We start from the raw sequence: 15,911 nt of genomic DNA, 5'->3' as shown, positions 1-15,911 counted from the left end.
TCACTCATCAATAGTGGTTATCATGATAAGTGATCGTGATAAACACTATTAATTAATTATTTTAATTTGAGAAACTCTACCCACAGCGAGTGGCATGTCAATTCGAATGTATTTTTGACGCTGAATCCAACGCCGTCAATGGTTTTGACCTGCGAGGCCCCCGTGACCTCGCCGTGACCGTGGTGTCCAAATCTGGCTTATTCGTGATGTCGCATATCAATTCGAATGTATTTTTGACGCTGAATCCGAATCCGTCAATAGCTTGGCGTTAATTGTAGAAGTTAACGGGGTTTATGGAACTTAACGGGAGCGTGAAGCGTGGGAATTTAAATAGTTAGCTATGCAGTTACTCCCACGCGACGGGAATTTAAGTAATTAGCTATTCAACTACTCCCACAGGGGGGAATCAAATTTTACTGTGACCAGGTTAATTAAAATGCAGTATGACTTGGGCAAACCCTCAGTCTGATGTATGTATGTAGTATGACAAAGTCTCCACTGGGAATTATTTAAAATATAGTATGACGGATTTTTCGCTTTGGGCACACCCCCCACTGGAACTCTAGAACCCGGCCTTGGCCGGGCTATACGCTAGTTTCTATAATAAATGTCAAACGTTGTACATTGGAATATTGCAAGCACATTTCTGATACATATTCTGCCTATCTGGTGCATAATCTGGATTACATCTGTACAAAATAATGGCGCGGAGTATCTAGAGATTGATTGACCTTTATGTAATGGGCTTCCTTAATTCGTCCTTGCATGTTCATAGGTACATGCGTACAATTGGTCTATATTTATCCCGGGGACATTAAAGTGCACAATGTGCGTAGTTTTAGGTTATAGCATGATACGTGGCTGCTTTAGTATAATAATTTAGTAATAATGCAACTCGAGTAAGGCTTAACTCGAGTGGAAAATGCTTTTGAAATGCCTTTTCTCCTGTATCTTATCCGTGGAGCATAATTTAATGGAAAAGTCACAGATCGAGAAACAGCCCAACCTCAATAAGGCAGGGAATGAACTCACGAGACGAAGTCCTCATCTCATAAGTTGCGAGTAGAGTCTGTTATGCGATGACAACGGACTATTTTGAGCAGGAATTGGATATATGTAATCGAATAAGCGTGAAACACGTCTTGACAAAGAAGGAGGATTGAGTCGAGTCCGGTTTGAAGCTTTGAATGTTTGACGCTAACAAACTGAACCACTCAAGAGGAAAGTGGAGGGAGGCAAGAAATCTATCCCACCCAAATTCCCTAATGGAAACTACAAATGGATGACATTAAAGCCTCACCTGAACCTAAAAATTGTCCGCAGCACGTTCTTCAGAAACCTATACGACGGATAATGGAACCTCCAGCAGCCCGGAGCAGATACTTGTTTCGAACAAATGTCACAAGAGATCAAATTTGCTCATATATCATGCTTCATCCATTCCAATATTACTTGTGTGAACGGGCAAATGGACAAACCACCGCATGTGTTCTGCAATATTGTTGGTTCAATAGGGACTGAAGAGGAAAAGTGCAAGCAGCGAATTTCGTCTGGGTGACGAAGACAAAACTATGTTCAATCTTTTGTGTACACACAAAGAGAGGGAGAAAGTGCGGCCCATATTGTCCAACCACCCAACCAACCACTTACCAATTTGCTGAAAATCAAAATCAACTTGCCCACTCCACCCTTGGCCACCACGAAATCTCAAATGACGTTTTTCCGCTAATGATTTCATGGCTCGCAACAGGATATTGGTTGGTGGGAGTGGGCCAGCCCATGCTAGTAACTACCAGCAAAGCCTCTGATGCGGTCTCGGTGGGAGAAAGTGAGGCAGAGCGAAGCACGAGAGAGGATGCCAGCCAATCGTTGTAACAGGCATTGATCAACACTGCAGTTCTTGCTACTTTTACAATTTAATGAGTTTACCCTGTCAATTAGAGAGCATCGTCATGACAGACTTTTCATGCGGTTATAAGGACGAGAGGTCACAGGACTCTAAAAATATTTGCATGCATGTCCAAAATCTCCTGAATTATACACAGTTCGCACTGGGCTCGTCATAAATATGTTTGTAATTTCATGTGTCGTGCCTGGTGTTCTGATTTTGCGCGGAACATATTTATTTCATGTTGATACGCTTATGTATTTGTAAGCACAAGTGAAACCCATCCCACCGAATTTGCGTCAATAATATCTCATTAAATTTGAACTTGTGGATTGCATGGAATTACGAATCGAAAATGGCATCGCCTACTTAGAAAAGTATTCCCCTCCTGATTTCGTATAATTAGACTTTCTGTCCGTCAACAAAGTGCGCACAAGTTTTGATTATGTATTTATGTACGTATAGTACAACAACATTTGTACGGATATGAGATGAATGTTGAGCCCGTTGCTTTCACCCAGAGCCCGGTTTCGTCAGACCTTTACAATAGAATATTCATCACAATTTTACTCACTCTCCTTGCAAAACACAATTTTTGTTTCGGAATAAGTTGGGTTTGCCGTAACACGATCCGTATCGCTCTTCCATCCCAACTTTTACTCTCGTCTGATTTACGTGATACGCAGTACTCCCAAGATGAGGTCATAACGCATGATAAATGATACGGGCAGGGTTCCGGCTTGTTGGTTCTTGGATTCCACTGCTGAGTGAGTCAAGTAACTCCACTTCTTTTTTTTTGCTGATGGCACGATGATGAAAATGATGATAAGGGAGGATCTCACTTTGTTCACATTTCGTACCCACTCCTTCTCCGTCGCTCTGTCTCTATTCACAAAGGAGGTCCTCCTGACAGCCCAGTCACCCAGTTCTATGCGCCTTTGAGTCTTTTTGAGCATGAACCAATTTGAGAGTGGCAAACACAAAGAAAAATACATACACATTACTACACCGAGGAACAAAGGATTTCGGAAAAATAATATTTTCTTTCATGTGATGGAATTCCCAAATTCCCAATTGCATCGTGCTCGTTCTTATCCTTTTGCCCATTTAGTAGAATAACAATCTCAAGGTTGTCATCAAATTTTCCGGTCTTTTATTCCTATTTTGCCAATTGGGAACAAACAGCGGCATATTTTTATATAGATGTGTATCCACCCCATGATTTGACGCAAGAGGAGTGTTGCTTATACGAGTTACGTCTTTTTCAATGTATATATGAGAGAAGATTTGATCTATAAAATAAATAAAGATCAGTTGGGACACGTACACAAAAACTTTGTTATTTTATCGAGCTGACTGTAACGAATTGTTTAGCCGTTTTCAGATGATCAATACTCTGTGTCAGACTGTTGTGGATAAGAGCACTCATAAAATGTGTACCAACTTGTGTGCCGTTTACTTAAAATGTGACAACTGGACACTTTGTCGAGCCATAGCGGGGACGAGATCACCCATAATTTCTGGATATCCCCGCATTCATTTCTATTGACATTTTGCAGAGAAAGTTGGAGAATAATGCCCTACTTACAATGATTTAGTAAATGTATAGAAAGCATCACTTTCCCGAAATAATATGGGATGGTTTCGCAGCCGCTGCTCGCATGGTCAATCCATGGCGACATTAGAAATAAAGTAGGAGGCAGCACTCTTTACACACACGCAGATGTTGGGTTCACTACCAACTTTTTCTTAAGCCAGCCCGGCTAGGTTTCAAGTCGAGAAGTCGAAATTTTATACGGTCGCAGGCGGACCTGGCCAATCCCATCCGGAGTCTACATACATAAATAAGAGGAGGACGAACCACAGCACATCCACTCCTTGTTGGCGTTGTCCTTTGACCGAGTCTTACTAAATAACTAAGATGTTTATGTTACATAAAGCTGTAAGACTATGATCTCAGGAATAGCTGCCCATTCTGCGAATCGCCTCATTGTGAAAGAAAAATTGTAACGCGATTCCATCCGGGACTCTCTCATGGTGCACAAATACATGTATAAAAATACAGCCCTCCTTGGTACGCAATCCCACCATGAACAAGATAATAATTGCCAGGCTTCTCCATTTTCAGGATTATCTTGGTCCCTGGTCCAAAATGATATATTTCACCCAACTTCAGGCTCACAAGTCTTTCCGAATTTACGCCCCCTTTAAAATGTAACCGACAAGCAGGGAGAATTTCGGTTTCAAGTTGGGAGTAAGAAATATACAACAGAATTGGCCAAGAGAAACTCTCATTTAAGAGGTTCGTGAGACTTGTGAGTTTCCAAGGAGGAATTTAAAAGTTACGCCCCATACTAATGGCTCCCTAAGGTATGCATGTATGTACATAGCTAAGATTCTTGCTGTGTAAATTGCATAGAAAATAGTTGCATAGTAAATTACAAGTTCAGTTGCTCCCTCCCCCATTTCCTGGGACGTTTAGTATTCTGCTGGGATGAATTATATCGTTAACCTTATTACATTAATTATCTTGGCAGTGTCGTTCCCTTGTTCGACCATTGTCCGTCAATCACGGGAAGTGAAGAAGAGAGGATGTCGAAATGAAATGACCGTTTGGATGTCATGCATCTTGTTGCGTTCAAAGAAGTCATGAGTTTGACTTCGGATTGAGACACGCGTTTCTAATTTGTATGCAAGGAAATTGTGCAAACTTACATCTTTGTCCTTCTTTCCCATCCCCCCGCCCCCGCCGGTGTTTACTGATGCCGCATTCATGTTGGAATCCAATAACTGACGACTTTATGAACAATTTCACAAGAAGCAAATCCTCAATAATATCGGAATCGACACTTATTTCGTTTTATGGCAACATTTCAATTATGTTTTAATCTCACTCCACATTGTTTCATTATCTAGCCCATTACCGACTTCACCCAAATAGTTTTTCCACATAACTTACACAATTTTGCACGCAAAGCCAGGTTCACTCTTTTGTATTTCGGATTTTCGAGACCAGGTTTGCAGGAAAGAGCGAGAAGAAGAGCGAATTGCAACTACTTTCACTAAGAGAAGCAATGGGATACTCGGAGGCGAAGAAGAAAGTGAGATGTGGAAACCCAACATCCCGTGAGCAAACTGCCACTTCTGAGCACGGGAGAAAGCCGTTCCTTCTCGTTTTGGTTCAGCCAGTTCGTCCCATGCTCACTCGATCTCATTCCAGCACCACCACGAACATGCCGACCAGAGTTTGAACAGAGTTTCAAACAACGCCACCCAAAAAACTGGTACTCATGAATTTTGAAGTGACAAGAAACATGACGACAAATGCGAGCCTTACATAACGTGAACCACTACATATTTGGGGACAATCTTGTTTGTCTTCTCCGCCGGAATTGCCAAAGTGTGCCGACCGTGCACCACAGAATTGAATAGGAATGGCTCAATCCTTGCGTGTAAATTCGCAAATTCTGACGGTCCACTTGTGCACAATTGGTTGGACAGTCCCATCACAGAGATTTGTGGGGTTGAGGAGGTTAAGTGTGGGCTGGACCCATCATGAGAAATTGTGAGCATGGTTGTGCTGTCACCTAAACTGTAAACGACCATAAAACTTTGACAACTTTCTCCATTTTGCGTTTTAGGTTTCCTCTTTGTAAACGATATTAAATATTTGACCTACTATCGAGCATTTGGGTTCAACGCTGCATTATATAGCGACTAGTTTCCGACTAGTGGCTATATAGTGAATTGCCCTTTCTCACTACTTTGTTTATATTTTTAGTTTTATACATATATCGCACAGCCAACCTAATCAATTACAAGCCAAAGTCTGGTTTAAAATTACAAGAGGTGAATAAATAAGTCATATATTACTAAAATTACTTAAAACACACGATGCTGAAAAAATTGTTGGTCCACAGCTTTAGTTTATTTGAAGATTTAAATAAACGAGAAAAAAAGTTAACATGCGCTTGTAGTTTGGCCATGAAACGGCTGGGAAACATTCACTTTGCTACCCTATCACTTTGTTCCACCACACAAACCAGTTGAACAAAGCGAGGAGTGAAAGTGGTTGTGGTGAAAGTTGTTGAGGCGAGAGAGAGAACATCGCGAGTCACATCTGCTGGAAAATGGGGAAAGCAAACAAGAGTTGAGCAAGTGGAGTTGGTGCAGATGGCCACCAGCAACCCCTCAAACCAAGCCAACCACCCCCGTATTTGCAACCGCATTTTGCAAATTGCCTCTCTTTCAACCATTTCATCCACAGTCCACACAGTGAATTATTCGCGAGGCCTTTTAACACAAAGGCAAATAATTGAGTGGGTGGCGAGGAATTCTCCCAAAAGGTAAGGTATTCTCTCATATGTACAATAATATTCATTCATGACTTTGTGTACACCTGGATGCACGGCCACTCTGCAGTAATTACCACGTCACAATGGTGCAAAATACACCATTTTCATCTTTTAGCATGGGCTTGATTATGCGTGTGCCTGTTAAATGAGTTAAATGCGTTCATTGAATATAGGCCCAGATGCTAAATTCGTAATATTCAGAGCAGTACTTTAATGACGCCTTCATTGATATTTGATTTCATGGACCATGGTTGAATGAGGACGGAATAATGGGGCTCGCTCATACAAATCGGAAAGCATGAGGTGAAAGTCGTCGAGTCTATTCATTACCAATGTTGTAACAAAAGGCATTAAAAGACTGGCTACTTGCCCACCATACCACCCACCTCTTCTCCCATCTAGCCAGCCACGTAGGCTGCTGAGCTAGTTAGTCGAACCACGCAAGTTCATATGCACAATGGCCCATTAGGAGCCAGAAAGCGGATATTTTTTCAAGAGGCTCCTCTACCCATACGTACGTACGTATGTCACTGTTCTATGTAAATCGTAATTGGTAGACGACTGCAGAGAGTGGGAATTTACATGCAACTTTTATGACTTAATTTTCCCGTACTAATGGACTCAATTGCCCACTCCGCCGCCTGATCCGTCTTTCTCTCAGCGTCATAATGACGGTGTGATGAAGAGGAGTGAAAGCTGCTGAAAAAATGGGCAACTTTAGGTCACAAAGCTTGGATTTCCATTTGTCCCAGAAAGTATGTAATGTCTCTCACAATTTATTTAGTAAAATACCATAAAGATTTATGCCTCCAATTTTAACTTTTGAGTCTTCCCCTTGCAAGACCAGGAAGGAAGATAAAATGCTACTCTGAGCAATGAGTATTTTTACTGCGGCATACATATACCGGATTCTGTTCCATGCAAAAGTGGATGGCAGAATCCATAATACTGTGCAAGTAAAGGAGAAATTGATTTTGGTAAAATTCATGGATACGTGATACCTCAGAGATATCAGTTTCATCCGCAAGCCTTTTGTGCAATTGGTGGTTGAATGGAGTGAGTGAGTGAGTTAGTGGTATTGGTTGGTGGTACTTGATGTGAAAGTTCTACCACTGTCGTCCGACGTGTAATCCATAGAACCCAAGAGACAATAAGAGCAGAGGAAGGACGAATCAAGAATAGAATTTATATTACAATTGACAACATAAGTCACTTTCTTGTCATGTCAGAGGCATAAAGTCGTCCCCTTTCCTGCATAAATGTACTGCATTATAAAACAGAACGTATAAATATGTATACTACATTGAATACACATGTTTTGCATCGTGACTTTAGCTGCACAGCTCAATGACACATAATTCTTCACAGGTAAGAAATATGCGCCACAATCAATGCAGCCACAAAAAGAAGTCCCGTGATCGAAGAAAACCAGAAATCGGTACATCTCCAAAAATAATTAGAGTATTCTGAAGCAGGAACACACCTATCGTTGTTTTTGTGAACCTCGTATTCTGCGTACCTAGTTATTTATGCCCTACTGCTTCGTCCCAGAGGAATCTATGGATAGTAATCAAATTTGGCTCAATTCTACACACAATCCTTGCTGACATTGATTAACTTTTCATGCTTGTTTTCTACTCAATTCCGGAATTCATTTCCTGCAGCATAGATCTGTACATACGCAGCACAATTCAAATTTACACAACCACGTCAGTCTCTCAAACAATGTGTGGAAGAAGCAACAAGCACATGTACATATAAGCCAACCAGTTATGTGCTTACATCGCTATGGGCAGCATGCATGGTTGAATACTTTCACTTCTAATTCCATATTTCATCACGCAATCATTCTCATCATCTGCAACATTGTGTCCAACGGAGCTCGGCTATGGAACACGAGTTTCATCTTGAACAACGTAAATAAATAATTTAATGGAGGAATGAGAGCGACATGATGAAATGTGACGGACGGGGAATTTGACGTCGAATGAATGCATAGGCACATATTACTCGGAGATATGTACACAGTGGATGATAACCCGATGAGGACGCACGTAAGGAGAGAGTGAAGGGGGAGGAGGAGGAGAAGACAAAGCGAGAATTGGGAAATTTTGAGCCAGACGAGAGAACGAACTTCGGTTGAGGATTATGCTCATTATAATTCTGAAATTTGAAATTGACTAAAATTATGATGCCAAAAACATCGCCTCCACTTGAGCCAACCTTGATGAAGTAGACAAAGTCCTATCTGAATTCATGATGAAGTTTTACAAGCGAGTCTCAGAATTGGCCAAATAATGCAGAGACAGCAGCAGCGAGTGAGCCGTACAAGTGCTTATCTCCGCTCCACCCTGGCCGCCTCTCGACTATGCCTCCTCCTCCTCTCATCAGCCCTGCCGTGATTGATATGAGAGGAGGAAGGAGGAAGACTGGTGGCCATGAAACGACGAAACTTTCTCTCTCCGACGAAATCACAGCGCTAGGAATTCCGCTCATAATTTCATAACAAAACATTGCTCAACTACTAAGAGATGTACTCCTCGCTATACATTCATATTCAGCAGCGGGGATAGCATTGTGGTAAACTTGTGCATATTCCGAATTCATGAGAAGGAGCCGTCTTTCATCTTTAGCTATAACAAGATTAATTTGATATTCAAATTTCATTCTCACCATAATAAATTTGGCCGTCTTAGCATCTTGGATAGAGTCTTGCCGTCGATGCAAACGAGTGGTATTTCTTCCAGCTGCTCCAGAGCGAGACATAGGTCTCCCGTGCTCATTAGAGTCTCACACACTTGTTGAAACCAAAAAGTACTTTCCTCGGTCAAGACCAGTCAACGCAGTCCAGCAGCAGCCCGGGCATGTGAGGAGGTGCTCAATATGGGGTAAAAAACGATTTCTTCGACCAGGGCGCAGGGTTAGTAAATGTCAGTCGTCGTCATTGACAAGCACGTATTTCTAGTAACGCATTCGTCCAATACCTCAAATCAGCCCAACTATTGGTCAAATTTGATAAGAAAATATAATGAACATGGCTTTTTTCAAGTTTTGACCTCTCTATGCGTCCAATTTCTATTTGATCTCGGCACAAAGCGACGAAGCACGCATGAGACTCAGTTGTATGGTCATTATAATGGGACAAATGAGTGGATCGTGTAATTGAGGAGGTCGGAAAAGCTCAGTGTTTAATACATGTCAAGAAGGGTTTTCACTTTGATTGGAGAGCAGTGGACGAAGACGACGGTGCTTCTTACGTGGCTTACTTATTTTTTCGCTCACCACATCGCACTGCTGTGTAAGTAATCTCTCTCGGATTGTAAACGGATATTGTGTGTCGACAGTGGTGCCCGCGACGTTTGTGGAGAAGAGAAAGGAAGAGAGGCCTTCCGTACAAGTTCCTTTTGTGTCCCTACTTTCTCTCTCAACTTTCTCCTTGGTATATATTTACCATTAGCAGGCAGCAGTGGGTGAGATGGTGGCTACACAATGCATACAAAGTAATAATGTGATGCAATGTGAGAGGATGTGTCTCTATTCGGTCCACTGAACGGGAGAAATCAATCAGACTTCTCAAGGTGGCTCTTCTCACTCGCTTCCACTCATTTCGCCCTCCATGTATTCCCCTTGTTCGACCCTTTTCAAATTCATCTCCATTACATTGAAATTCAACCCGTCTCACTCACATGGTCGTACTTCCGCACATTGCATTATTCAAAATAAGCCCTCTCAAGTCTCAATCCATTCAAATTTGCACTCTTTTGAAGATTTACAGCATCGAAGGATTTGAGGTTGGATCAGTATCAAAAAGAAGCAAATAACCATTGTCGTTCGTGGTGGGGTTGGAGCGCACAAAAGTCAGACCGGGCGAGGAAGAGGTGGCGTCGAGGACTCGCCAAATGAATGCGAGTCCATTTAATTCCCCAGCTCTCTCTCTCTCTTGGTGCTATTGGCTTTCACTTGAAATTGAAATTTGAGAACGGGCTCAGCGAGAGGGAGGAAAATTCATATTTTCCTCCCCGCTTATCAGTCAGAAGAAGAAGAACGAAATTGCGATTGGTTTTCCAAGATGAACTGACTCACTTTGCTAACGGTTATTTTTTATCTGTTCGTTACACGGTCATATTTTTTGCGCAGATCGTTCCCCGCATGCAAGTTGAATTTCATGTAATAATAATAATAAAGTGGGTATTTGTGACTTGTCAAAGCCAGATAAAGTTTTTTGAACCTGAAGCAGCGGTAGTTTATCACGAAAATGATGGAAAACTTTCACGGGGTCCTGTGTGGCTTGGAAATGTTTACCATCTGGCCAGCAGTAATAAGCCAACAACAAACAAATACAAGGCAACCGAGTTCCGACCAATTGCACCCGTTTCCAGTTCCACCATGTATTGCATGTGGCCAATCTGGCTCTGGTGGTGAGTTTGCGATGTTGATTCTTGATTCAATTAGTGGAATATATGTACACCGTAACAAACCCAAGCACGGGCAGGCAGGCGGCTGGCTTTCTTTTGGCTTCTTTCACCACCACCAAGTCTAGCACCACTGCTCAAGTCTTTGCCTCAATTTGGTTCCAAACTCAGTAAATAAAAATGTCAGTGGTTCTTCGGCTTCCTCAAAGTAGAATGATGTTGTTGTCGTAATTGCCCAACAACAAAGGCTGCCAACAAGTCCTGGACTACGAAAGCGGTGCCTATTTTCACCAATATTATTCGTATTTGGACAGCGAATCCAAAATACCCTCGACTTTGATAAGTTATGATTATGATGATTGGATATGCACGAGAATTAGCAGACTTTTAGTTCAGAAAACTGTAAAGTGAGACTGTCTGTCGGGTTGCATTTTAGAAAATGTCAGTGATGCTGCTGCTGCTGCTGGTGTTGATCTGGTGGATACTTTGTTGGTTACACTGTTTACTTTTCACTGTACACCTTCTTCCATTTAAATTTAGAAATTGAGTCAGGTAAGTGTGTACTCGTTGCATTTACAGAGTCGTTAAATGTCGAACTTTCCAGATGCAGGGTAAATTTACACGCCGGTCGTTTCGTTGGTGTAAACAATGAAATCTAAAAAGTCCACAAGTTTGCGATACCGTCCGTTCTCAATTTTCTTTGCCAGACCAGATTTGCAAGTACATAAATGTATCATTTTTGTAGAAATGTACGAATTGTCAGAAAGTGTATTTTATATAAAGGTTCAGGACAGAGGTCAGAAAAATGCGGAGGTGTTGGGCAAGTAAAAAATCTTACTTTGTCCACTTATGTACTTATTATTTCGTCTTCTTCAGTTACCGTGGTTCAGCAGTACTTTGGACCACGGAGAAGAATAAACAACCCCCTTAAGAAAATAAACACAAGAAAAGCGCACTTAACATCAAAGGCTTCTTTTAACTTTGCCCTGACTTGAATTATTTCCACATTGAATAAACTCAACTCATCATAACCCATGTTTGCTTTACTTTGTTATGATCCAGTGTTTAAGATGGAAATGATGAACGTTACTGGTATGCATGCGGAGCTGTCGCTTGTTCCCAAGCAAAGTTCAACAAACAAGTAAATCAACCCAAGATCGCACACCCGAGCAAACAAAGTTAGTCGATGGGGTTACTAAAAAAGCGAAATGTATCATTGGCGTCTTTATTGTTCACTGGGATGATAATAATAATCTTGCGAGAATCTCAAAATCGTATAATGTACTCTAAAATCGATCTTGTGTCAATATCATACGGTGAAATAAATCCACCAAAGTTTCTACCGGAACTTGTCTCTTTGAAATGGAAGAATGTTGTGCAGAGTTTCCCATCATATCTCGACTGCGACATAGAAATAAGTACAACACAAAGTTGTCAATGTCGAAAGAAATTTTGAGTCTCCTCTCATGTCGCACAATCGTGTGTGTGGAGGGCGGAGGCCACAAAACCTCAAACTTGAAGGGAATGCAATGAAATAAACTTCTTTCTGGGAGCATAATATCACGGGGATGAGAAATAAATCTGGAAAAGATTACACGAATAGTTCATGACATTTCCAATCTCCACCGACAAGACCAAAACTGTCTCGTATGAACTCTCAAAATGCTGAGTTACTCTAAAATCTCCTTGTCTGACATCTATGCAGTGCTTGTCATGTGCATGCATGCATGGCTAACACCACAATATGATATATATTACAATACGTCAGGTAACCACCAAGCCTGCTTTCTCCCTCGCTGTACTTTTGTTTGCCATCGTCGACGTATAAGTATTATACGGAGTATGACAAGTCTAAGCTTGATCCAGGACGTGGCGTTTCCTTGGCCTTTGTAGGAGCGAGATTGAAATTATTTGGATGGCGTGTCGTGCTCTACGTGCGTAGTGATGGGCAGGAGCTATGATAATAAGTGAGAGGAAGCTCCGGATTATTTATTTGCAGGATTGAATAGAAGAGGATTTCAAAATCCTCAAATCCCCTTCTTGGGAATTTCATGAAAGTCATGGAGGCTATCTGAGCAAGGATTTTTCTCAATTTATTTAGTATCAACTTCCACTTTTGTGGGCGAACTTGAGAGTTTGAAAAAATTGGCACATGACGGAAATTGTGTTGTTCACATTGTTTCTCCTCGTTATATTTTATGTATTGAGGTGCAGGCAACAGCGACATAAATGGAGTTGTGTATGAATCTGAGTGCTTTTTTTGCGCAATACACATGACAAAATATGGGAGATATTTTGGAGAGTAATATGTTTTGGGAGTCGGTATTAAGAGTTCTTTCAGCGTTATGGGCCAAGTTACGACCCGACCTGCTTTCTTGTGCTTGGGTTCAACGCAAAGGCTGAAAAATGAATCTCTTTGATGTTGTTCCTTCCACTTTTACCTCAACGTTTGATCTTTACCAGATGAAATTCGGTTATTGAGCTCAAATTTGGTTGATGGCAATATGGTTTGATACACACCCTGCCTGAGGCCTTTGAGAAGGTGTAATTTTTATTAGCGGAAGGATGAAAAGACGAACACTGTTTAATCCTAATGGGCAACAGTTTGAAAAACGGATGCAAGACAAGACAGATGACGAATATCGAGACAGTATATTGCCAAATTGTATTTGAAAACCTGCCCAATAAAACGTTTGGCAAATCAATCTTCATGCAAGAAAAACAACTGTTGCTCTGATTTGCTTAGTTTCATGTTCCATAGCACTCAAAATTTTGTTTCGTCTTTTCGAAAAAAAAGTTATAGGCAAAAATTATTTTATGAAAAGACTGACAGGTCCGTATTGAATTTTCACCCTGGGGACGAAAACCTGGTTGAGTTTCCAGTCAAGTCTACCAGGCTCCACGTACATAGCTGACGAGAAAACAAGACCGATATCCCAATGCTGGCGACCTTGTTTACTTTTTTATTCAGGAGCACGTAGAGAGATGACTTGACTGGCGGCGGATGCGTGTCACGGTGAAAATGCAAGAAACAAAAAGGTATCTTATTAGAGAATGAATTCTTGACATGACATTTGATACAAATTCCCCAGCAGCAAGAGTCTCGTAGACTGGAGCGTTATTTCATTTCGTTCTCGTTGTCTTGCTCATGTCAGATTCGTATCATGTGTCAATATAGTAACTACAATCCTGCTTTCTCTTCTCCCTGATAACGAAGTTAATTTGTCTGCTGCTAATATAATTGGATGGTGAATTGCGTATGCTCAGTTGCTTTTGTTCTAAATTGTTGTTGGCGAAACCCAACAATATTAAATTCCGTTTCAAGCACTAATCAGATTTTCAAAATTCTAGTGACATTTTTGAGAATATATTTAATACACGTTTCCCACTGATAATATTCCTGGTTGACTTGAATGAGAACCCGTCGGTGTTGATACGTACGTCAGAATGTCACGTCGGAAATGTATTTTCTGGCGTGACCTTAAACGAAAATGTCAGCACATCTCAAATGGGCATTTGCATTTTAATTAAAATGATCACAAAATGGGCAAATTTGCTAATGGAAAATTGCAACTTGTGCTTGCATATCGGTTTGAGAACGGTATTTGCAAACTTGTGGACTTTTGATACCTCGTAGTTTTACGCTAAAAGTCGTTAATGGTTGTTGCGTTGATGTGACACGTAAAAACACGTTATTCGAATGTGCAACTGATGATGCAAGTTGGGCGAGAAGGTTGTCATCAGTGTTACAGAACAGTAAAGTACAACCTGGGAAAAATATCCTTGGAGAGTACTTTCCTGGCAAATGTCCTCACATACGAGAATGATAAGCGCAGTTGTCCAACTAGATTCACTCACGTTGCATGACCCACCATGCCTGCCCAATATCCATACAACAACCAAACACTTTGGCAAATTATACGCCGCCCTTTGAAGCCTTTCTCTCACATGGGATCATGTCACCAAACAAACTGCACCAAATAATCCCAATTATAATTTTGGTAGCCAAGTTGAAGTTCCAACCAAATTACCACAATCAACCCCACTCGACACAGTCGGCTGCCTTCTTAAACCAGGTGAAACAAATGCTGGGTGTAATATTTTGTGAGGGAATCACTGGTTTGGAAGAATGAGGTAAGGGTTCACTTTCTTGCGAGACTTTCTTCACGTGGCACACCGACGGTGCGTGGGGTATGTGTCTGGCAGGAGTTGAAGATCGTGGCCGCGAGTGAAAGGGAGCAACCAGGTAAGGTAAAAGTGGTCTTGTCAACAGAACGGAAAAGTGAGACTAGGCAAGTAAGGAAAACCTGAGGTCTTTGTGCACCCTCTCAGCACGGGCGACACGGCAGCCCAGCAATAGCGCGAAGGACGGGCAGGCTTTCCAACCAACTTGGTCAACGAAAGACAAGGCAGGCAGGAGGGAGCAGCTAGTATTCGCTGGCAGAGAGAGTGCGGACTAGTAGGCGCAACTCCTGACGAGGAGGCAGTTGAATCCGTGTCCTGGTCTCATCTCCGTCCATGCTCTTCACAACGTTCCTTTTTCCAAGCCTCTGCTTTCCTCCTGCTCCTGCTTCTCTGGGCCCAGGAACGAAATTTAGTGTTCTCAGTTGCTCTTGGCTCACGGGGCTGGATATAATTTTGCTCGTTATGTTGATGATCAGAACCTGTTTCATGGCTAACATGACTTTACTCTTATGATTTTAACTTATGATTTGTATGAATTTTAACTTGGTGATTTCTTGCGCTGATTGGAATTCCATGGTTTATGCAATATGATCTTCCCATGTAAATATGCTCATTTTATCTTGACTAAAAGGATATTGTATGCACTTTTTCCAGAATTGTGTCTCAAATCGCCAGTTTGTCGCTGGATTTTTGAATGCATAATGCAATCCTTATCAATTCATTGCCGTCCCCTTCAAAGTTCAATATTCATCTCTTTGAGTCCTTTTCTAAGTTTTAATGCGGCTCGCTTTATTTGTAACAAGTATTTCTAATGAATGGAAGCAAATTGCGTGACCCTGCAAAGCATAACCAAGTCTCAAACCACATCTCATTTACCTCAGTGTGTCAGCTACTTGTCCATCTTGACATCTCTTTTAATAGGTTTTCAATCACGAAGAGAAGCCAGGTAAAAACAGGTTAGAAAATGTGATGAATGAAAACCTACCGATTTCTCCTGTGCTCCTAGAGCTAAATGACCCCAGGTTTCCTGAACTTCTCAGTATTAGATATTTACGGGCGTATAAGGATTGG

The 15,911-nt window shown here is 41.5% G+C and overlaps 1 protein-coding gene across 5 annotated transcripts in view; it reads right to left on the bottom strand.

Annotated features, from left to right (window-relative positions):
• The window catches only part of LOC110844753 (inactive dipeptidyl peptidase 10), a 69,849-nt gene that overhangs the window by 31,496 nt on the left and 22,442 nt on the right, over positions 1 to 15,911 (bottom strand). The window contains exons 1-2 of one of the 5 annotated variants that reach the window (XM_035847652.1): positions 14,286 to 14,995; positions 8,917 to 11,310 (exon numbers count right to left, since the gene is read on the bottom strand). The exons of 3 other annotated variants lie outside the window; for them this stretch is intronic. In XM_035847652.1, coding sequence (XP_035703545.1) covers positions 8,917 to 9,009 — 93 coding nt within the window. In that variant the 5' untranslated portion in view covers positions 9,010 to 11,310; positions 14,286 to 14,995. Of the gene's footprint in view, positions 1 to 4,603; positions 5,002 to 8,916; positions 11,311 to 14,285; positions 14,996 to 15,911 lie in introns of those variants that run through there. One more of the 5 variants, XM_035847664.1, reaches the window with a different exon arrangement.

This window comes from Folsomia candida, unplaced genomic scaffold (assembly GCF_002217175.1).
Source record: "Folsomia candida strain VU population unplaced genomic scaffold, ASM221717v1 Fcan01_Sc001, whole genome shotgun sequence".
NCBI classification, from domain to species: Eukaryota; Metazoa; Arthropoda; class Collembola; order Entomobryomorpha; family Isotomidae; genus Folsomia; species Folsomia candida.
Note: the sequence above shows the minus strand (reverse complement) of the source record. Positions and strands in the feature narration are given on the sequence as shown.